This window comes from Eubalaena glacialis, chromosome 17 (assembly GCF_028564815.1).
Source record: "Eubalaena glacialis isolate mEubGla1 chromosome 17, mEubGla1.1.hap2.+ XY, whole genome shotgun sequence".
In the NCBI taxonomy this organism is placed as follows: Eukaryota; Metazoa; Chordata; class Mammalia; order Artiodactyla; family Balaenidae; genus Eubalaena; species Eubalaena glacialis.
Window position 1 is genome coordinate 1,867,148 of NC_083732.1, and position 25,527 is coordinate 1,892,674.

The 25,527-nt window shown below is 36.4% G+C and overlaps 1 protein-coding gene across 4 annotated transcripts in view; it reads left to right on the top strand.

Moving 5' to 3' along the window:
- The window catches only part of SNTG1 (syntrophin gamma 1), a 480,938-nt gene that overhangs the window by 321,448 nt on the left and 133,963 nt on the right, over positions 1-25,527 (top strand). For all 4 annotated transcript variants that reach the window (XM_061171420.1, XM_061171419.1, XM_061171421.1 and 1 more), the window contains exon 9: positions 22,010-22,112. In XM_061171420.1, coding sequence (XP_061027403.1) covers positions 22,010-22,112 — 103 coding nt within the window. The remainder of the gene's footprint in view (positions 1-22,009; positions 22,113-25,527) is intronic.

Below are 25,527 nucleotides of genomic sequence, written 5' to 3' on the forward strand. Positions count from 1 at the left end.
TTACTATTATTATTTTAAACTAAAACTTGTTTCCAATCAAGCAAGAATAAGAAAAATACAATATTTTACTTTCATTTATTCCTTCAGCTCTTGCTTTCCTTATGTTGATCTGAGTGTTGACATATTTTCCTAAACCCTAAAGAAATTCTTAATACACTTCTTGCAGTACAGGGCTTCTGATAAGGCATTCTCTGTTGCTGTGTATCTGATACATTTTTTATTTCTCCACTTTAGAAGAATAATTTCACAGGATATAGAATTCTGAGTTTATGCTTTTCTATTTCAACACTTTGAATATTTCACTTCACTCTCTTCTTGATTTCATGATTTCTGATAAGAAGTCAGCTGTAATCCTAATCCATGTTCCACTATAGGTAAATTTTCCTCCCACTCAATGGCTTATTTCAGAATTTTTTCTTTGTCTTTGATTTTCTGCAGTTTGAGTTTGTGTAGTAAGTACCCAGGAGAAATAGCATATAGCCACACAAAAACCTGTACACAAATGTTCAGAGCAGCATAATTCATAGTAGCCAAAAAGCAGAAACAACACATTAACTGATGATGGATGAACAAAATGTGGTATATCCACATAATGGAATGTTATTTGATAATAAAAAGAATAAGTACTGATACAGGGTAAAACATGGATGAACCTTGGAAAACATACTAAGTAAAAGAAGCTATTCACAAAAGACCACATATTGAGTGATTTCATTTGCATGAAATATCCAGGTAGGCAGATCCATAGAGACAGAAATTACATTAGTGGTTGCCTAGGGCTGGGGCAAGGGGGTCATGGGAAGTGAGTGTGGATGGGTTCAGGGTCTCTTTTGGGTTGGCAGAAAATGTTATAAAATAAGATCGTGGTGATGGTTACATAGCTCTATGTATATACTAAAAACCACTGAGCTGTCTACTTTAAATTGGTGAAATTCATGATCTGTGAATAATTTATCAATAAAAATGTCAGATTAAAAAATACATTTTTCAGAAGTCATTGAGTATGGTTTAAATGTGGTTTTAACATTTTACTTCATTTCATTTCATTTCATTTAACTTTTTGTGGTAAAATAAAAGACAAATAAAACCACATACAACAAATGTATAGCTTAGTGAAAAATTTTGAGGCAAATAACCTTTTAATCATTTCTATGCCAAGAGGTAGAATTTCATCCAACTCCCAGAAGGCCACTGTGTACTTTGTCTTAATCATAGCCTTCCAAATGAAACCATTAGCCTAAATTTCATATTCATCAGTTACTTGAATGATTTTTATTGTATCTCCACACAGTATTGTTTCATTTTGCCTGTTTGTAAAGCACTTGCTACATAGTTTAGTTTCTTAATCTCCAGACTTCCTCTGGAATCTCATCTGGAATTTTGAATTTTAGTGTTCATTGATAATGGAATACATTATACAAGGAATGTTAAATACCATCTCTTTACCTTATGTCCCGGAAATATAGCACAACTGTAGTCCTAATTATATCACATGTTAATTAAGCTTTTTGTTCTTAGTTAAGTGTAGACCCACATGCAGTTGTGAGAAATGATACAGAGAGATCCTGCGTGCACTTTACCCAGTTTCCCCCCAAGAATAACATCTCACACAACAGAACAACATCACAACAGGATACTGACACTGATACAGTCAAGACAAAGCACCTCCATCACCAAAAGGACCCTCCTTTTACCCTTTATGGCCACACCTACTTCCCTCCTGCCCTCAACTGCTGCTAAACCCCTGGCAACCACTAATCTGCTCTCCATTTCTATAATTTTGTGATTTCAAGAATGGTATATAGTGGGATCATAAAGTCTAACCTTTTGGAAGTTGGTTTTTTCACTTAGATTTATCTGGAGATTCATTCAGGGCGTGAAGACTTAGGTTCACATAAAACCCACACATAGATGTTTATAGAGCTGTATTCGTAAGAGCCCAAAACAGGAAACATCTCAGATATTTTTTAATGGTTAAGTAAACTGTGGTATATCCATACCATAGACTACTACTCAGAAAATAAAATGAGTGAACTATTGATGTAGCGTGAATGGTTATAGGCCTTTAACATCTATTCAGAATTCCTAGCGGTGCTCACTTCAGTGTAGAATGAACACGCAGATGTTTATCATTTCTAGTTAATGAACATCAATGTACAAATTTTCTTCAGATTTACTGAATTTAGAAAAACAACTGAATATTTAGCACAAGCAGGTTTTATGAATTCAAACCAAAAAAATGTAAGAAAAATGCTGCAAGTAAATTCTTCTGTTAACATATTGAGTATTAGTTGGCAATACTGATTTTTGGAATTTGGCCAGCATGATTGTTTAATTGTTTACAAAGATTTAAAAGGTAAACCTTAGGGAAGTGGCTCATTCTAAACAAATGTTTCTAGTACTTGTTTTACAATTATTCAGCATTCTGAAAATAGGTAGTAATAATAATGTGAGAAATTACAATGAAAATAAATTGAGAAGTTTTTCTATGTAAGATAGATAGATAGATAGATCCAGGGTATGTGTGTATATATTTAAATAATCTCTATTTATGCTACAAGTTTATTTCACAATATAATGTTACTTTATCTGTAGTATAACTCTCCTTGCTGAGTCTGAACCTAAGGCTGGCAAATATAATGAGGTTTATTAAATTTTTTGATATTTACTTTTTTTAAATGTTTACTGGGAGGAACAGAAAACAAAATTTCAGGCAATCATTGTTTTGTTCATTAGAGGATCTTTCGGAGATATTGTAGTGATAGGATAAATCATATATGTGACTGAATTGTATATTTATTGGCTTTTATTTTTCTTGGGTGTGTATTACTATTTCCTTCTTTTTCAAGGTTAACTGGAGTCTATTTGTAAATAGATTGCTTAACCTGAGAAAATATTTATAATATATAAAAATATTTAGGTGAGTTTTTAAAAGTAACTTGCATAAGAATATACATATCTTGTCTAAATTGCAGTTTAAAAATAAAAATATTGAATATAAAGGCTTAAAAGAGGTTAACTCAAGTGATCATAATTTGGATATGGTATCACAGATGGTATTTATATTCTATTGTGAACTTTTATAATTTCTAAATTTTCAACAAAAAATATATGGAAATAATTTTAAGAATTAATTATTTTATAATGACAAGTTACTTAGTCATTTCATAATAGTATAAACCAAGCAGTGCATCAGGCAATGTCATTACCTCAATTATATAGAAGTCATTACTATTTCACTTCTATCTATGGGGAAAGTAAGACCAAAAAACATGGGAGAAATTGGTCCAAATTTGAGTAAAAATTGAGTTTTGGTAGAATTAAGTCAAATCCAGTTCTGACTCCAAAGTTTATGGCCAATGGGCTACAAACATTATTGTCCATATACCTTAATAAATACATGTTTTGAAAAAACATGATTACCATAAATTAGAGACAAAACAAAAGCATATTTTTTAACAGAAGATTCTCTTCAGAGTGATTTCAATACAAAACTGCCATAGTTTGGAGAGTTGTTAGAAAATACTTCCCTTAATTATCAATATTGCCATCACAGATACTTCACATTAACACTTCAAAAAAAGGATTTAAAATGAAGTTCAAACTGAAGTTAACGTCAGTTAAAATTTAGGTGGAGACGGGATTTTAAGGCCCTAGACATTCTCGTTTTTCCAGTGATATATCTCTCCCATGCTCACTACGATTTTGAGGTCTAAGGTGTTCCATTGTGAATGTCAGAGACCTATTTACTCATCTCATGAAGGGAAGTATACAAATGGAAGGGATAAACATTTTATATTGAAGAGATAGAGATACAGATACTTACTTTGAATTATGGAAGAACACTTCCTTTGTCATTCAAGGTAATTAAGTACAGATGTGAATTTTTAAAAATTACTTTAAATTATATACAAATGATTATTAGTTTGTACATTTATGTAGAGAAATTTACACCAATTAATACTTTTCTCTCGATTCCAACTTGGTCCTTCCATGTGGATCGAATGCACATTTCATACTTAATACAGCAACAAAAGTCTGAGTTAACCAAAACCCAGATGAGGGGAAAGAACCCTCCTTTTTGCTCTCCTCATCTCTGTAGATGACACAACTTAGTAATTAAGTCTAAAAGGCAAGACACACAGTTTTGATTCTTTTCTTTCCTTTCACACTCCTCAGCCTGTGGACTCTTCCTCTCAAGTAAATCACAGATATGTTCACTTCTCTCCGTGGGTAACCACCTCCTCATGTGTGATGCTATCCTGTTTGTCTGGACTTCCACAGTGGTCTCCTAACTGCCCTCACTACTCCCCTGTGTGCCCACCCTCACCATGATCAGCCTGCTGGTGGTTCCCCAGCACGCAGAGAAGGAGTGCAAGCCATTTATCTGGGCTTACGTGAGCTACAGGCTCACCTCTCCGAAACTCATCTGGTACCCCTGTCCCTTTATCCCTCCAAGGGTCAGCCCCACCCCACCCATACTTCCGCTGGGCCCTCCCACCCTGGGTTCACAGGCACCCTTAGCACCTTTGCCCTGGTTGTGTCTCTGATCTCCTCATGGTTGGGGTGTCCTCCTCATTCAGACCTCAGACTAAAGTTCTGGTCAGAGGCCTACCCTGAGAAGTCACTCACCTATTTGACCCTCTCCACTTGCCATCTGGGGCTGTCCAGCATCACGCCAACATTCCTAGAGGGGGATTTTCCAAGATAATTGGGAACTAGAGCCCTGCCTTCAATAACAAAAGCACAATGGAAGGAATACATATTCCCTCACTCAGTTCCATGGAGAGTAGAATGTAAACCAGTAGACTAATTTTGGCCAAATTGGTGTTCTCACTAAGGAATTTTAATCCCAAGAGCACGCAAGAGAGGTAAAGGTTAGTATGAGATTACGTTCTGTGACTGAACTATGGTCAAGACTTCAGTGCAATAGTGTAAATTTCCTCATGTCACCCCTGGTACAAACATCTTAAACAATCCATCATTTTAAAATCACATTTTTTGTGTGAAGGCAACTTTGTTCCTTCCTACCTGAGCATGTTTCTCTACCCATTGCTTCAACTTTGTGAGCCGATACCTTCCAACATGCTCATTTCCTATATGTTTAAAAAATTGTCGTCTATCGTGCACAACAAACAAAACTGAATAGAAAACAACAAGATATCACCATAAACTTGTTAGAATAACACGACCCAAAAAATCAACAGTACAAAATGCTGGTGAAGATGTGGAACAAGAGGGATATTCACTCATTGCAGGTGGAAATGCAAAATGATGAAGCCACCGTGAAACACTGCTTGATGGTTTGTTACAAAACGAAGTATTATCATACAACCAAGCGTGCACATTCACAAGTATTTACCCAAGAAAAATGAAAACATATGTTCACACAAAAATATGTACAGGAAGTTTTAGTGAAGCTTTTATTCTTAATCACCAAAAACTAGAGCCAGTCAACAAGTCCTTCAACATATGAATGGATAAACAAACTGTCCTACTACCGCAAGTGGAATACTCTTCAGTAATAAAAAGGAATGATCGTCTCAACCAATGCATAAAAAACAATTGACAAAATTCAACACCTTTTCCTGATAAAAATAACAAACTGGGAATAGAAGTAAACTACCTCAACATAAGAAATGCTTTATATGAAAAGCCCAGTGTTAACATCATACTCGGTAGAAAAAGACAAAAGCCTTTTTCTCTAAGATCAAGATAAGAAAAGGATGCCTACTTTCACCACTTCTACTCAACGTAGTACTAAAAGTTTTAGCCATGCAATTAGGCAAGAAAAAGAAAGAAAAGACATCCAAATTAGAAAATAAAAAAGATTATCTCTGTCACAAATGACATGATTTTATTTTTTAATTATTTTTGGAGAGTTTCCATTTTATTAAAAGGAAAAAGATAATAAACAAACCGTCAGGTAAAATATAGAATTACACTGTGCTATGAAACCACTTTTTATGTAAGCAATTGTTCAGGATTCTTGTACTGCTGAGATTTAGTTGGAAACTTAGGAGTAGATGGATTGGTAGAGACGCTTTTCTTCTGGGCTCCAGCAATGCTTTGTCTACTGTGAGTCTTAGTGGCTCTGAATTATCTACTTAATACAGATGACATAATTTTATATGTAGAAAATGCTAAAGAATTCATTAAAAACTATCAGAACTAATAAAGAATCTCTTAAAAGTTATTGGATACAAAATCAACTCACAAAAATCAGTTGCATTTTTATACACTAAAATGAACAATCTAAAAAGGAAATTAAGAAAATAATTCCATGTATAATAACATCAAAAAGAATAAAATATTTAGGAAAAAAGGGAATCAAGGAGTCAAAAGATTTGTATACTGAAGACTACAAAATGTTGCTGAAAGAAATAAAGAAGAAAGAAATGGAAAGACATCCCATATTCATGAATTGGAAGATGTAATTTTGTTAATATGTCAACACAACCCAAATCAGTCTACAGATTCAATACAGTCTCTAACAAAATCCCAATGACTTTTTTTTGTTATTGCAGAAATAGAGAAATCCATCAAAGGACCACAAAGATCAAACCATAAAGGACAATGAATAGCCAAAACAAAGTGGGAGGTCTCACACTTTCAAAACTTATTATAAATCTACAGTAACAAAATTATGTGGTACTGGCATAAAAGCAGATATAAACTGATGGAATAGAACAGAGAGCCCAGAAATAAACCCTCATATGTATGGTCAAATGATTTTTGACACAGTTGCCAAGACCATTCAATGGGAAAAGGACAGTCTTTTCAACAAATGCTGTTGGACCCTTCCCTCTCACGATATAAAAAATTAACTCAAAGTAGACCAAAGATCTTAATGTAAGACCTAAAACTATAAAACTCTTAGAAGAAAACAGCGGAAAAGCTTCAAGACATTGGATTTGGTAATGATTTGTTGACTATGACACCAAAAGCACGAGCAACAAAAGGAAAAATAGAGACATACAATGGAATACTATTTTGTCATAGAAAGAAGGCTAATCCTGTCAAATGGGGCACCTGAATGAACCTTGAGGACATTATGCAAGTGACAGAAGCCAGACACAAAAGGTTAAATTCTGTAGGATTCCACTTATATGAGGTCTCTAGTGAAGTCAAACTCATAGGAACAGAAAGTAGAATGGTGTTTGCCAGGGGAGGGACGGGGGAGAGGAAATGGGGAGTCTTTTAGAGAAGACAGAGTTTCACTTTTGCAAGAAGAAAATTTTCTGGAGATCAAAACAATGGATGCTTAACACTACTGAACTGTACACTTAAAGGTGGTTAAAATGATAAACTTTAGGTTATGTGTATTTTACCACAATTAAAAATGTAAAAGAATGAAGAGGTCACATAAAAATTCAGACTTGTGGCTTTTCCTGAAAAAGTTAGATGCTCTGGCAGCTCTAGGCCTACACATCTTCCCTGTTTTCCACAGTCTCCATCCTTCCTTGCCCGCCCGTTTGCCTGTTCCTTAAATTCGATGGTTATTATCAGCCATTTCATTCTTCTCACCACTGAAGCGACTTTCTAATCACCAGTTTGGTGTTTTCTGTTTTGTCTTGTTTTTAAGACTTCTGGGATAATGCCCTTCTCTTTCTCCAAAATGTAAACCGTATCCATTCAGAGTATACAGTTGACCCTTGAATGAGGCAGGCAGTTGGGGGCACCTACCCCTCCACCGCCCAGCCCACCCGACCCCCAGCCCCGTGTAGTTGAAATCTGTATTCTGCTCTCTCAGCCTCAGAAACAAAGGAGTTGATCTATGACTCGCCCAAGGGCAGGAAGCTGAAACAGTCTGGACAGAATCAGGACTCCACCCCTAGTTCTTTTGTTTCCACCTATTGGGATCTCTAGTCAAACACAAACTTTTCCCCACACTTAGTGAATTCAAAGATTGTGAAATGAAAATACAGGGACTATATTTACTGGAAAAAATTTGCGTATGTGTGGACTCGTGCAGTTCAAGCGGGTATTGTTCAAGGGTCACCTGTATTTTCAAATCTCGCCTTCTTCCTCTTTCTCTGAGTTTAGTCATGTGTTTGTATGGCTGAAGCTTTGGGGATTCATCCTGTGTCAAACAGCCATGGTATTCAAATGTTGGGAGTCCTCCTTCCTTGTCCTGTGGCTCTGAACGTATGTCTGGTCAGATACCTCTATTTCACAGATGTCCCATATATTTATTGAATAAATCTATTAATAGAGTATTTCTATTATAGAAATACATAGAAGTTCTATCATAAAGTATTTGTATGAAATTCTTAACATTTCAATTAATTGAATTATTTTTTCTACTGTTAGCTGACATTTATTAAGTAAATACAAGGTTCCCAGCTCTTCTCTAAGCATTTTACTGAAACTAAAACACTTAATCTTCATAAACTTTTTAGGTAGAAATGACTATTACTATTGTTTCAAGGAGGAGAAAGATGTGTCGTAGAGAAATTAAATCAATTGCCCAGGGTTATACAGCTGGCAGATTATGGCAATAGAATTCAAACGAATGGAACCCAGCTCCAGAGCTCAAATTTTAACAAGTACATGCTATTTAGAGTAAATAGTTTGGGAGTGATTTTCTTATAGTAATCTTTCTTCTGAAGACAATATAAAAATTAAAGTTCTTGGCTGCTTTTTTTTCTTTTCCTTCCGGAATGTGACAGAGTTTGGGTGCTGAGGGACTCTCCTGATTATTCAGGGCTCTGATCTGAAAATGTGAATCTCATCTGATGCTCCAGATCTGTCGTGTGTGTCCTGTGCTTTCTCCCCTGCAGCCTCTGGAATGGTTTTCTCAGTGCCTCTCCTCTGCCTGTGTCCCCTGGGGGAACATTCTTGGCTGTTTGCTTTATCCCATCCAACTCTCCTCCGCCTTCCCAATGTCCCTGATGGTTCACTTACCCTCATCTGCAGAGGTGTGAGATTTGTACGCCCTGCTTCTTTGTGACTCACTGCAGGGCCCCTCCCTCTGCTTCCCCACCAGCCCGATCCTGAGGGCAGCCCCACTGTGGCTCCTGGGGCCCGCCAGCATCACCGCCGCCGTGGTCCTCTGTGGCAGGCTGGCCGTGGAGTTCTGCTGCTGCTAGTCTCCCTACTGCCTCATTCCTCTGTTGAAAATTTCCCCAAGTCCCTAATTAAATCCCCGTCTGAAATACCTACTTTCTATTGACCAGATCTTGACAATTACAGATATTTATATTTCAGGTTTTCCTGGGCTCTTAATAAATATGGCTCTATTTTTCTTTGGAGAAGTTCAGTAAATGTTTGTTGATTAGGATAATAAATTGGATGAGGAAAAGTTATAAAAATAGATGGATTCCTAACTATGGAGACTATAAAATAGTAAGACCTTAATCTAACTGAGGAAAGAACACATGTCAAACATCTGGAAATAGAATATTACACATTGTTTTAACTCACCAGACTCAACTTCACAAACCCTTCCATCGAACATTCTTAAAGCCACTCACTCCGCACCACCCCCCTGCTCCCTGTCTTCACCCCACACGCATTTATCCTCACTCTGACTGTGGAGTCCAAGTTAGTTTGGCAAATATTATCATATTTTCCTTCCTTGAGGTATTTTCCCATATGGACAAATGTAACTTTGGGCCACCCCATGGTCAGGTGCGTGCAGCCGCCTTTGGGATGGATACAGCCGCTTTCCGTTCACTGACCTGAGATATCTTGAAAATATACAGGAGAGAAATACGTCTACGTCCATTGCAGCAGTTGGAGCTGTAGTGCCTGGTTTACTTAAAGTTATTTACTGTTTACCTGGAGAGGCTCTCAGGCGAATGGACAAGTGCCAGACATTACAGCATCATAAAAAACCCAAGCAGTAATGGAAACGAACTCTTAGTTAGCATTAGAATAATTGGGTGAAGTATACTCTTGGCATGAAAATGTTAACAACATAAAGTTACGAGAAAACATCTATAATATCTAAAGTGTTTCTTTCACACTGACTTGATGTTGAAGTTCTGGCCAAAGACGTTTTATATTCTTCATGGAAGTATATTTTGATGATCAGATACAGAATATTTTGCATAGTCTAAGAATGATTAGGAATTGTTTTACTTTCACAACAGAAATCAGCCTGTATTTAACAATAAAAAAATATTTCGTTGAGGAAATTACAAGTTGTGAAAATGAGGGAATACACAGTTGTTTTTAAAGTGATGTAGCTCAAATACTGTGTGAGAGACACAAAACCATGATTAGCACTATTTTTACTAACAAGTATTGGGTATCCAGTGTACACATCACATCTCTTGGATAAAACAATCATACTAGAAACTCTGTTTCTCCCTGTAAAGAGTTTATCCTTTAATATGACAACGCCCACAAAACAGAGCCCTATTAGTTTGAAGGCATACGATATAAGCTACCATACACAGCATACAATATAAGGCATCATCAGATGCTACTGAGAGACAATATATAACATTTGCTTTATTTTGCGATTTTTGTACTTTCTCCCTATAATGACTTATGCTCCATCTACTCAAGGAATGTAAAGTTTATGCTTACTGGGTAGCAAATAACTTTGACCACATCAAATGAAATTCAAAACCTATACGCGTTCCCTTCGCTAAACCCACTGAGGTGACACGTGAAGGACAAGAGCCTGCACCAGGTCCTCCACTTTGTTACTCTGGACGTAACGTGATGAATCTTAGCGACCCTCCGAGGTGTTTCCTCCTCAGCGTTTGGTATAACGATATATATCTCCCAGTTGCTTCAAAGAGAGCTGGATGATTTGTTTGGGAGTTTCTTTGGCCAAGCAACGTCAAAGAGAAGGCATGCCTGTTTGTTCTTAACGGGGCCCTTGACAAGGCACAGCTGCTGTCAGCCAGCGCGGTGGTTTCTGCTCAGCGATGAAATGACACGGTACTTCCGTGATGAGAAGCCGTGCTGGGCCTGGAGTCCCAGCCCCACGCGGCACAGACACGCTGACCGGGTCTCCCGTTCAGGAAGCCCGGGTGGGAACAGTCTGCAGCACAGTTGGAGGGACGTCCCCGTCTGGTGATCTGATAGCTGCTGCCCCATCAGTCTCTTTTCCCTACCGGACCTGTGCTGGGCAGGTGCTCTGTCTGGGGACCTGGCTGCCCAGGTTGCTATGACAACAGAGAAATAATAGATGCGGAAGTAAGAGCAGTTTTCTCCTCCTCTCATTACTGACAAACGTGAACTCTTATCCTGCTTAGGACTTCAAATATAACTAAGGCGGGTGGAGTGAGGAAAAGGGGGTTTCAACGACGCGGGTCTCGGGCAGGGAGCCCGGCGCTCCTCACCGCCTGCCTTTCAGAGGAAATGCTGGGGAGAATTACAGTCAGTAGTTTACTCCAACACTCTTTGCGAGCTCACATGCCCTCGGTGAACCCTCGTTCTTCTAAAATCGCTAACTGAACATAAACCATTTCAATTTTATGGCTCAAGATTTCTGAAATTGGCATTCATTTACTTGAATTTATTTAAAGAGGTAGAGTTTAAAGTCCCTGTTACTCAACCATTGTTCTCGGGTCACACAAGATACGCAAGATTCCGGATGGCCTCTGACACGATGCAGTTTTAAGACAAGACAGGCTAATATCCGGGCACCAAGCTATGTTTAACATCTTGTCATGATCAGCTTGCCCTTTCCCTGAAGTGTCTTTAGGTTGAGACAATGGTGCGTGTGGGCTGGAGAGGATGGGGTGAGCATGGGGTCTGAGCCTGACGCTGAGTGACTGACACAGAGACTCCCAAGCAGTCTTTTCTGTTTTCTGTTTTTGTCATTCAGGTAGCAGGTGGCAGGAGTGTCCTCTGGGACTCCTTTGAAAAGAAATAGGGTTCAAAGTAGAAGAGGAGACTTGAGAGAAGTTCAAGGTGACAAAATAAAAAGGCAATAAGTTTATACTTTTGCTAAGGGCCATCCTTACATATTCTCAGTAATTTCCATATGAGTAAGATGGGGACATACACAACTTCCAAACAAGGTGCATGCATCTCATAAAGTGATAAATATCTTAATGGCTTTTATAATTGTCCTGTCTCCACCGTTTTTATGCATGATAGATTTCTCTGAAGACTGAAATTTGAAGTAATTATGAAGTAATAAAATGTATCTATTTTTTCATCATGTATTTAGCAACATATAAGGCAGATTATTTTCTCCCTACTCATTTAACACATTATATTTGAGACACACATCTATTTTCAAGTATTTGAAATTACCAGACTCTCAGAGAAACCACTGTTTTCCTGTGGCAGGACAGCTGTGTTTCTCCCCCTGCAAACGTCAGTTGCCAAGGAAATGCTGGCAGAGCCAGCCTGGTGGCCCTGCAATGCTGCTAACGATATCCAAGTATTTCTGCATCGCGGGGGGAATGGCATCTAAAATTCAAAGCTACGTATTTAAATGACTCATGCAATAGAATGAGATGAAAGACTATGGGAGGAAACAACACTACAAGCAGTTCTACAGTATTTACTCCTTAGTCCTATGTTGTGCAAACATGTTGTGATAATGTGTATAAACAAATACTTAGCGACTGTGTGTGCTGCAGCTACAGATCCAATGTGGGTGACACCGCGTCTCGCTCTGGTTTTCACATCTTGACAATTCATTTTGTACGAGATGATCTTATACAGAATTCTATAAAAATAAGGAAAAGTGTTATGATTTCTCTCCTTTCCTTCAAGGATTCCACTTAAATCTGGTGCACTGTTTGCAAACTAGACATCCATGTAGCTGTGGTTAAGCTTATGGATTTAGAATAAATATGTGCATTACTGACTTCCGTCTAATGTGATTATACGAAATGTTATCATCTGTATGGGACATTGTTTTTAAACATTCTGGTTTTTCTTGGATGAACATGAAGATCTTCTGTACTTCACTTGTCTGCCTCAAGTGTATCATAACCACGTCCTATAAGAAATATGCTCCGTATTTTTACCCTGGAGTGGATGTCTTTTCTCCCCCTTCCTCCAAGATCGAACTGAACGTACGTTAATATGCAGTGACTGCATTTTATAAACTTAACTTTCTATCATCTAAGGAAGACGGGGGCCATTCAAACAAAAGTCTGACTTAATTAAACATTTTAAGGCCTCAGTAAACGTTTGATTACACTTGGTGTGGTAAGTGGACCTTTGCTCATTTGAAAAGTCGCTGATGCCCTCCACGGTGTGACCAGCGAGAGAGGTGTGGGAGCAGAGGCACAGCTGCGGAGACCTTCACGTTGCGGGCAGGTTCGGCCCGCGCGTGTGTTTGTTCTTATCCTGCTGAGCAGTGAGAGAGGGCGCGGAGCGTCAGTGGTATCAGCGCTGCTAGCAGAGTGACCAGAGACACACAGTGACGCCTGCTACTGATGAGTAGATTTGGGTCTGAGTAATTCCCACACACTCTTCATTTTTTAAAACCTTCCTGATCTCTTTCTGCTCCTTTTAATGTATTGTAAGCATCTGTCTTCTCACTGATGATTGTCTCTAGAACTAAAGGGCTTTATCATCCTCCTGTCAACACTGCACCTGCTATATCACGTGTGTGGTGTTTGAACGTGTTAGATGCTCGATGTACGTTTGTGCATTAACCGAAATTCTGTACTCGTCCGTCCCGATGCACAAGAAAGTACTTTAAGCAAATGCAGTCTCCGCAATTTAGAGGGAAGCCGCTGACGCCTGGGAGACTCTCTCCCAGCACCTTCTCAGACCCGGGCGGCGTGGTGGTGGGCAGAGCTGGAGTCCACAGGTAAAGGGACAGATGGGCTCTGAGACATGGTGAACAGCGGCTCCAGGTCTCTGTGAGAGTCAGAAATGCTTCCTAAGGAATTGTTTAAGCTTTACCATTAACCTTTTTGGGCAGTGGCCCAGTGGGAAGAAGGGGGAACTCACTTACTCATGTAGTTTTACTTCTCAGTCTGTCATATATCAGATGTTATGTTTGAGCAGGTCACTTCACTTTTGAATATTTTCAAATTCTCCTTCGTAACATAAAAGCTAATAACTTTTGCCTTGTTCTCATCACAGGCTTTATTTTATAAACTGAAGGCTTCACTGTAGCTGGCACACATGGTAACACATGATTCATTTATATCAACGTGAATCATACAACTGAATGTAAGACTTTTAGCAAAAACTAATTAACGAATCAAAATAATTTCTTAGACAACATGGCCCAATATTCGGGAGAGAGAATATTGTCAAAATGAATTATTGTTGGGATATTTTAACAATGTTGTGTCACGTGTCATTGCCATGTCTGACAATGTGGTATTTAAAGAGCCATTGAGTGTGTCCATTGGCTGAGAGTGATGGAGAAGGTCAGGACCGGATGGGGGACCCCTGCTCTGTTCAGCCAGCTGTTAGCCTGTTGGTCTGGTTTTGTTCCTGTGGTTTAAAGCATAATCTACATTCAGTGAGATGCAAGATTCAAGCTTATTATTCTTCCTGTTTTTGTCCAGTAAAGAGTACACAGAGTCCTCTATACACTTTCTCACAACATTATTCTGGCAGTATTATTAACACTTAACTATTTAATCCATTCGGATTTATCGTTAGTGTATCCCCAGCTGTGCTTGCACCATTTATGATACCGGTCCTTTTAACACTAGGTTTAAAAAAAAAAAGGCACTCTATCATGTATTACAAGTTCAAATACATTAAGATCTATTTTGGAGGTTCTATCCATTTCTACTGATGAATTTGTCCATTTGAATATTAATACATTGATTTGATTATAGGATTTAACAGCATATTCAGGGATTGATAACTTCTCCCAATTCCTACTACTCTTCTTTTTAAAGTATTTCTCAGATGTTCTGGGGGACATTTTAAAACTTTCTGTTGACTTTGTTTGTTTTTATTGAAAACTTCACCAAGTATATGGCATATCCTTGCAAGAGCTTAGATTTTATTTTCTGTCCTTCAATAAGAATTTACAATTTCTTTAAAGCAATCTATGACAATTAGTTAAATTTCTAAAGATTTTATAGGATTCTCCCCCAGATTTTTAATAATTTTCCTGGTGTTTATTGCTATCATAGGAAAAAGGGTATTTTTATGTTACAGTAATCTTATATGAAGCTACATTATCTTTTAAATTCCAATTAGCATTTTAGTGGAGTATACTTGGAGTCTGCAATTATATTTTTAATAAAAAAATTATATTTTCTTAATAGTTATAAAATTAATTCCATTTTCTTATTTTATTTTATAAGTAAAACTCATCAATATTTTTGAAAACTAATGGGCATCTTTATCCAGTACCTGATTTTGATTGACATGGTTTCCTTGTTTTAACATTTAGGATAATTTTTACTGCTTTTTAAAATTGACTTTATTAGTTTTATTCATTCAAAAATATTTAATGAAGGCTTTTCATGAGCCAGGTGCCATCTTAGGCTCTTTGACTACATCTGAGAACAGGATACAGCTTGCTGCCCTGGTGTGGAACCCAGCTTCACGGGGCAGAGACAAGTGACAGCATATTAGACACAGTGTGTGAGCACAGTGTGTGTGGGTAGGAAGGTGCTGACAGGCTCTGAAATGACAGGTAGTGCAGGTGAACAAAGACAGAGGTATGTGGAGAGCTATCATTTGTAAAAGGCTGATGAATGTAGGACTCATCGGGGTGACTTTTGAGCAAAGAGTAGAAGGAGGTAAGGGTGTAAGCCACACAGGTATTTAGGGAACGACCGTGCTGGGCTCAGGGGACAGGCAGGCATATTCAAGAAGCATCGTAAGGTTTTCTTCTATTCCTATTTTTCTTAGAGTTTTTATTAGGAATTGCAGCTCAGTTTGACCAAATGTCCTCTCAGAATCTCTAAGGGAGGGGAAAAATCTACCTATCTCTCTCTCCCTCTATCATCTCTCTGTATATCAATAGATCTATGTATCAATAGATAATGTATGTATATTTAACTTGATGAAAGTAATTACTTTGATAATAGCATCTGATATTTATCCAGGTTTGCTGTTTTGAAATAAAACCTACTCAGTCATAATTTAGTTTCTTTTGTCACTTGTTGGAGTCTATATGCTAATAGTGTGTTTCTATTAATTAATGATAGTTAATTAATGATTAATTAATTAGTGATAACATCTATATTCATATTAATAATGGTCACGTTTTCTCTTCATAAAATTTCCTATTAGTTTTCATTTTAGTTTGATTCAATAACATGAATTAAAGCAACTTCAATAATTTTATGCTGGAATAATTACTTCTTAAGGAATTAGGTAAAACTTAGTTTTGAACCCATCTGTTCCTGATGTCTTTTTAAAAGTAAACTTTTTACCTATTTAAAAATTTAATTTAACCTGCCTAATGGAACATAAACTAGTCAGTTGGCACACAGCAATAAGAAAATACAGTAAAATATTACTTGTATCATTGAACAAATCATCTTGGAATTAAAACAAGTGCCAAAATAGTGTTACTATAGTGTGTGCACTAGCTAACAATGCATTCTGCTCGTTGAGTTAAAGTTCACCTTATCTAGAATGTGACATTTCACCCACTTTTATTACATAGAATCTTATTTTACTGAGGTCTTTGAAAGTGATGGGATCTTTAGTCATAGCTTTAAGTATTACAGTAAAAATGGATCACGTGTTCTACATAATCTTGCCTCACTAAAGTAAATGGTTCTCTTCCATGTTGAAATTCATTGATATATTATCATTACTATATCCTGATTATTAGAGCTGACATTTGTTATTCAGTCAACCTTCATTCTTATTTGTAATATTTACCAAAATTGAAAAATTACTGCATACTTGAATACTACTTCAGGCTGAAACTTTAGGAATTCAGAAGTATTAAATATTTAGTAGTTCTTTTTTAAACATACACCTATGTATACATTTTTGCTGTGACTTTTTATTTTACAACATAACATTCAGACTTGAAGTGCCTATGTAAAGGATCCTACTGTACTTATTAATGTACATGGAATGTTTTTCACAAATTAAAATGCAAGAAGTGTGCTGAAATGAATGACTGTGTGAAATGGGAATGTCACGTTGCCTTTCTCCAGCTGTTGTGTCCACAATAACCCTAATCCTCATCCCTTATTCCATCTATTTTTAGCTTTTCCAGCACAGTTCTGTGTCACTTGGTGGTAGCAATTCAAGGTGAGAATTTCTAAATTATCCCCAATTCCTTTCTTATTTTGCATCGATTCCTCCAAATTCTACACGATACTTGATTTCTCACAATGGATTCACTCACTACTTCCAATGGTGACGTGATTTTCCTAGGTACAGTTCTATACCTTATTTTCCAGCTGGATAATTTCTGCTGTTACACTTGATTCACTATCCAACCAACAACACCAGGGCTTGTGGACATTACAGACTCTGTCCTTGATTGGACTTCTCTCTCTTACGAAGGCCCTGTCTCCTGCCCTGAGAACTGGCACCACGCTGCCCCACCTGTCATCTGTAGGTGTGAAAGTGGACACCTGTCCTCACACCCCAGAGAGGGTCGTGTGTTCCTGCCCCCGATGCCCCCGACGCTCCACAGATTCCTCCGAAAACCTGAACGTGAATGTAGAGTGACAGGGGCCAGAGGACCTAACCCCATTCAGGAAAGCCTTACAAGTACAGTTTCATCTCAAACTCTTATGCTGTAATAATATACGGAATAAGTAAATTCTTTCTTCCCCACAATTAATATGAATAAAAAATGATTACATAATGAAATGCTTTGTTTACTCAGTGTTCACAGGTGATCACCATCTCAACATGAATACTAAAGCTTGATATATTATCTAGTGTTAGTGTAGTTGTTTTGTCTGAAAAACAGTTTGTTTAAAATCATTCCTCAAAGTCACGTTCAATTTCCTTTTCTGCCAGAGGTCAAGACTTTAAGGAAATTATTTACTGCAGGTAACAACATGTCAAGAGGGACGAGTCTAAAGTCAAAGTGAAATTCTAGGTAACTGCTTTGCAACACGGCCGTCAGTGAGTTGCAATGCTTATCTTCCTCTCTGGAGATCTGAATCTTGTCTGGCTGTTCTGACATCATGCTGGGCTAAGAGCTGAGGTCTTCACAAGCCGTCTCAGTGCTCGTTTGCCACTGAAGATGTGTGTGTGTGTGTGTGTGTGTGTTTCCTAATGTGTGCTTCAAGCAGGTCCAGGCAAAACAGAAGTCTCTATTTTCATCAGTTAAAAACAACAGCCAAGGTTGGAGTGGAGGAGGGATGAGTAGGCAGAGCGTAGAGGATTTTAGCGTTTAGCGAAAATGCTCTGTACGATACGCTGATGGTGGATACACGTTCGAACGCACAGAATGCTCAGCACCAGGAGTGAAGCGTAACGTAGGCTGCGCACCCTGGGTGATGCTGCCGTGTCAATGTAGGTTCGTAAGTTGTAACAAAGGTCCCACTCAGCAGGGGCATGTTGATCATCGGGGAGACTGTGCATCTGTGGGACAGGGGGTCTAGGGGAAATCTCTGTACTTTCCCCTCAATTTTGCTGTGAACCTAAGACTACCCTACAAAAATAAATTCTTTAAAAATGAAAATATAAAATAATCCCCAGCTATGAGCACTTTTGACTTCACAGCAAAGCAGTGGCAGACAGCTAAATTCCTCTTTAGAGTCTCATAGCAGATAGGATGGCCCCCGACAGGATGGAGGGAGGACAGAGACCACGAAAGGATTTTATGAAGTTTCGCTTCTAACGGACGAATGGAGCTTAAGAGCATTCAGTTCACGGACTGAGCTGTTAGCTTGTCCCGGTTTAACAGAGTCAACCTATAAATATCTCCTTTAATTCCACTTCCCTTTTCTGTTTTTACTGATTGCCATTTTTTACCAATCTCTGTCCCTTTGCTCATATACTCACCCAAGGCAATATGAGAGAATAACTGTGCTGATACATTATCTGATTAAAATGCACATTTGATTTGCATCATAAAATGTGAATGAACGTGAAGAAGACAATTGGATTGGTGCTGATTTCTGATTTTGCAGGAAGATGACATTCATCATTATTCATGGTGTGGAACCTATATTTTCCAACCTGACAGTATCAGGCCAATGAAATATGCATCCAAGGCATAGTAGGAAACCTGAAAAAAATTTAAAAACACATTATGTCAATCCTGGTCACTGAAAAGATAGATATTTCTGCATTAAGAAATGTGTATGTGTCAAGGACTTGAAGTTATACTTATCCAGAAAGATACCCATAATTAGCCTTTTATTAAAAACAAAGTAAGATAAAGTTTTCTCTCTAGGGTAAGATTTTATAATTTTTAAAAAGTTTTTATTTTTCTCAGTTACACTTGACCAAAACTTCAAGATTGATGTATACAAATGTAAAGCTTTAAAAGAAAAGCAGTTGCCCATTGCCTATTTCTGAGGTAACTATATTTAACTTATACATTTCTACTTTATTCTCTTATTTACACTTGAGATGCTTGTAATGTTATTTTTTATTTAACGCTAGACATTATCTATTGCACGCTTACGATAGAATGTATTTAGCCATTGCATTCCACTGCCCCATGTATTTCACTAACACACTCCCAGTGTACTTACATAATAATGATTATATAAATACTAAATGTCACTTGGAAACAAGCCAGGTTCATAAATTCATACTAAGCTAAAAACTAAAGAAAAAAAATAGGGACTTTGCATGGGATTGCCTTGAATCTGGAAAAGCAGGAGAGAAATGATTTCCTCACAGTGTTATGTCTGGGGATCCATGACATAGCATCTCCCTCATTTACTTAACAATGTTGTATTTGTTTGTTGAAATTAAATCAAAACCAGTTGATCTTTGTATATTGCTTTGTATCTATGCAATTCCATACTAAACTCACTTAATAACTCACCTGGTAATGTCTCATGTAATAGTGTCCATAGGCTCTTAAGGATTTTCTGTGTTCAAAATCATGTTACCTCTGAATAATGTCAGTTTTATTTCTTCTTTCAATTTTTATGATTTTTATTAGCTCTTTTCTTGCCTTATTACAGTAAGATCTGAAGAAAAATTAAGTAGAAATGAAATTGGTGGACATTCTTGCCTCATTTCTGATCTCAAAGAGAAATGTTTCAATAATTCATAGTTGATGCTATGATGCTTCTCATACGTTTTTGTGTATACTCTTTATAATATGAAGGATACTCCTTTGTATACTCAATTTTCTATGAGCTTTTATCAAATGAATGTAATCAAATGCTTCTTTGTATCTATTAAAATGATTATATAATTTTCTTCATTTTAAAAATTTTCTACTTTTAACGTGATGAAATATATTGTTTTCATGTGTGTGTCTGTATCTTCTCTGTTGCTCAGATTGGGCTAATTTTATTGTTCTTTCCTCAAGTTTACTGATTCTATCTTCTGTCACTCTATCACCAGGCCAATCCAGCAAGGTTATTTATGTTATTGTATTTTTTAGTTCTACAATTTCATTTCTTTTTTATAATTTGTATTTCTTTCCTGAGATATTGTAATTTTTCATTTGGTTCAAGGTAATTTTTAATTTCTTGCTGAAATATTTTTAAGGTGGCTTTAAAACCCTTGTCAGATGATTCCAGTATGTAATTCATCTAGTTTGTGTTACTTGATTATCTTTTCTCATTCAAATTATGATTTTCCTGGGTCTTAGTGTGACATGTTATTTTAATCCTGGCCATTTTGCTTATTTGTTAAGAGTCTCTGGTTCTTATTTACTTATTTTTCTTTTTAGCAAGAAGTCACTGTTTAGCACACAGGTCCTCGCCTAATTCTGTGGGCTACGGTTCCACTGACAATATGACATTTAGAACCTTTTTGGTGCTAGTTGGGTCTGATTGATTCACCTGTGTCATCAGGCTCCCCCCCGACCCCGTTCCTTGATGGTGCTAGAGGAGGGGAAGGGGCTTCCCCAGGTCGGGTCCCTGCTGCCACGAAGTGGATAAAGGGATGCTTCACCTAGCAGTGGGTGGACCCCTCTGTGGGGAAAGAGCGTTTAAGACATCCCCCCTCTGTGCTCTTCCTCCAGGCCTGGGGGCCCTAATCGGTTTTTTTTCTTTCTACCTTTCGGAGTTCTACTTTGGTTGTCTCTGGCACTTTTTTCAGTGTTTTAGTTGTACTTGTTTTGGGAGAGATAATTTTATGCCATCTTGTAGGGACCAGAAGTCATTCTAAACCATTTTGATAGTCAATTCTTTAATGACTTTATGGTGAGCATTTTTCTATATGTTTAATAAATTATGTTCCCATGTTTATTAATTGCTTCTTCACTAATTATTCTTAATTCTTCTCTTAGTTTATGTGAGTTTTAAAATTATATATATACTTACATCTTTTCCAGGTATGTTTGCTATAAATAATCCTCAGCTGTCTGAACTTCTTTTAATATTGCTTACACTTGTTTTGGTATAATGTTTTGAGAAATTATCATTATTTAACTGGTAGAAATAGACCTAGTAATTCTATAATTTAGAGAGTTGAGAGTTATTGATAATAGCTGTCTCCATCATTATTCTAAATTTTCAGGGAAAGGAAAAGAAAACATACAATGATATAGTGGGAAAATAATAACCATTTATTTTTTGCAAAAGTGTTTGAGTGAATTGGAACAACTTTAATTAGAATTAGCACCCTGGTGAGATCTGCAGGGTGATTTATTCATAGATCTCCCAAAGAGTGCATCATGGATGCTCAATAAATATTTAGTAAATTAATAAATATAGTGGTTCGAGCACTACATCTTTCTGTAGACCTAACATAGACCATAAGCTCACGAGAGCCTTGATCAATGTGAATGGAAGATGATGACATCGTGAGTGAACAGGGACCGCAGGACGATGGGAGGAGGAAGGATGTGGATGGCTGCATTCCTGCAGTGCTAGATCTTTCATCCCCTCCATCTGCCGTAAAATGTTTCTGACCACTAGGGAAAAATGTGAGACGTGGAAAAGACAACCCATTATTTCAAGGGTTTTCAATGGTACAAAAATTTTTGCCAGCGTACTGATAACGGTATCATTTTTATTATGTTTTATGTTAGGTTCAGGTTCTTCGGAATGCCGGAGAAGAAGTGACCCTGACGGTCTCATTTTTTAAAAGAGCACCTGCTTTCCTCAAACTCCCACTGAACGAAGATTGTGCATGTAAGCATTTATGAAGAATAGGTAAAATGCTCACGTCATATTTACTTTCTAAACCATTATTTCCTGGCAGTAATTAGTAATTTCTTTTTAAAGTTGGGATTTCTGCCTGAATGCAAACATTTTTCTTTAATATCACAAAGCATTCAATTAACCCTTCTCCAAAGGGAGCAACTGTTGTTTGTGTTTCAGAATGTATTCACATTTAGTTATTTTCCAACCTATAATTGGGGAAATATGATTTACTTTAAAAATAAATGTCATATCAAACATATACATTTTGTATCTCTATTAAAATTTCATTCATATTGTTTGCTGAATGTATATTCTCTAAGTAGAAAATAATATTCTCTTATTTGGCTACTGAACTTACTAAATAAGCATTTACACTTAATTTGTCCTGATGAGAATAGGGAGATTAAAGGAAGCCCCAGTCTATGTGGAAATGTAATAATTTTCATAAGAGCTACTTAAAAATTTCTGTATCTATTTGCATATTATGAAATGAAATGCATATTATCTTATAGTTTTTGCTAAGATCAAAGAAGAATTATTTTTAACTGAGGCATAGTTTACATGACATGAAATGCAAAGATCTTCAATGCTCAGTGGGATCAACTCTGACAAATGCTCACATTTGCTTAATCCGCATCCCTTTAGATCACAGAACGGTTCTGCTGTGCCTCTTCCAGTAAATAACTTTCCCAGAAACAACTACTGACTTAATTTCTTGTCATCAAGTATTAATGTAATTAAACTGTATTTATTCTTTTACGTCTGCTTCTTTCATTATGAACCGTCTCATGTTACATATTTCAGGAGTTTATTTATTTACATTGCTGTATAGTATTCTACTATATGAGTGTAGTAAAGTTTGGTAATGCATTCTCCTGCTGATAGACAGCAGAACTGTTTCTGGTATTTTGCTATTGTAAATAAAGCTGCTATAAACATTCTCGTACAAGGCTTCTGGAAGTCATAGTATTTTATGTCACTACTATAAGTACCTAGGAGTGGAATTGCTGAGTCACAAGATAGATGTGTAATCAACTTGCTAACAAACTGCCAAATATATTTCTAAGGTGGGCGTATATTTAAAAACCTCCCACTGTCCACTCCAGTGGTGGATGAGAGGGGTCTGGCTGCTCTCCATTAATTCCAATATTTGATGGTCAAAAATTTCTTTAGCTATTCTCTTGAGTGTGTAGTGGTACCGAATTGTAGTTTTAATTTGCATTTCCCTGAAGACTAATGATGATTAGCTCCTTGTCATGTGCTATTCGCATATTTTATTATCTATTTGCATATCTTACTTTGTAATGTGTCTGCTCACGTCTTTTCCCCATTTTTCTGTTGGTATGCCTTTATATTATCACACTGAAGGAGTCGATAAGCCTGTTTATAATAAGCTTTTGGTTAGCTATATGTGTTACAAACATTCTGTGCATGACTGTATTTTTTACCTAAACGTGTCTCAAGTTTGCACAACTTTTTGATTTTGATAAGGTCTAATTTACCATTTTGTTGTTGTTGTTTTTGTTGTATATGCTTTTGGTTTTCTGCATTTTTTCTAAGAAATATTTGCCTACCCCAAGGTCGCAAGGATATCTCCCTACACTTTTGCAAGCAGCTTTATAGCATCGATTTTTATGTTTAAGTTTATAATCTATCTTATATTAGTAACATTTTGGTTCCGAGGTAGGAATCAAGAATGAAGGAATCACTATCTTATTTCCACTAATTTATGCGTCTGTTCTTTCACCAAAACCACACTGTTGATTATTGCAGCTTTATAATACTTTAAAAAGTCACCTAGGATAGGTTCTTCAACTTTGTGATACTTCAAGATCATTTGGCTAGTCTAGATTCTTTGCATTACTGCATCCATTTTAAAATAGCACGTCAATTTCAATTTCATCAATTTCAATTTCTATTTAAAAAACGATTATGATTTTGAATGTGACTGAATTTATAGACAATTAATATAATTAACACCTTAACAATTTTAAACCTTTCATTCCACGAACATATCTTTCCATTTATTTATATTTTATATTTTAATTTTTCTCATCAATATTTTAATGTTTCCAGTGGAAAAATATTGCATATCTTACATTAAATTTATTTTAAGCATTTTATGTTTTTGTTTTATTGTAAATAATATTTTAAAGATTTAATTTTCTAATTATCTGTTGCTAACACATAGAAACAATAACACATCACATTTTTATACATCAACATTCTGCAGCATAGTTTAATTTTCTTATTAATTATAGTAAGATTTTTGTACTTTCTCTAAATTTTTCTACATATAAAGTTATGTCATCTGCAAATAATGTTTTGCTTGTTTCTTTCCAAGCTATATTTCTTTTAATTCCTTTCTTTGCGGGGGAGGGGCGGGTGGTCTATTGCAACAGCTCGGGCCTCTTGTAAAATGAAGTGCTGAGTGCAGACATCCTTCTCCTGCTTAGGATATTAGTGGGAAATCTTCTAGTTTTTTACCATTAAGTGTGGCATCAGCTGTGGGTGTTCATAGATGCCCTTTATTAGAATAGAATAGAGGTGCCCTTATATTACTGGGTTCCTGAGGATTTTTCTTTTCCTTTCTTTTTTTTAATAGAAGTTAATGTTGAGTTGTGTCAAATATTTTTCCATCCATTGAGATATTACATTTTTTCTTTTTTTTTATTCTGTTGATAGGATGACGTTTTAAAAATTGATTTTGAATGCCAAATAAAGCTTGCATTCCTAGGATACACATCATGGTCATGGTGTATTTTTTTATGTATATTACACATTTTAATTTGCTAATGTATTGCTATTTATTTTTAAATCTATGGGCATTAAAGATTTCCAGATGTACTTTTCTTTTCCTGTAGTGTTTTAGTGGGATTTTGGTACCAGGGTTATTATGTCTTTGTATAAGTTGTGAAGTTGTAACTCCTATTTCCAGAGCGAAATTGTTTAACAGAGATCATATCTCTTTCTTAAATGATGGAATAAATTCACCAGATAAGCAATCTGATCCTAGAATTATCATTTTTGTTTTGTATGAATTAATTTCTTAAATGGATATAGGACTTTTTTGATATTCTCTTTTCTTCTTTTGTAAATTTTGGTTAGATTTTTTTCAATATTTTTGTTCATTTCAACTAAGTTGTCAATCTTTGCATGAAGTTATTCATCATATCTTTTCATTATCCTTTTAGTATCTGTTGATTTGCAGTAATGCCTCCTCCTTCATTCCTGATACTTATAATTTATATTTTCTCTCTTTTACTAGATCGTTTTTGCTATGGGTTTTATTAATCGTTCCAAAGAACCCATTTTTGTCTTGGTTAGTTCTGTCTGTTATTTTCAGTGTGCTGTTTCATTGCTTTTCACTTTTATTTTTATTATTTTCTGTCTTCTGTTTACT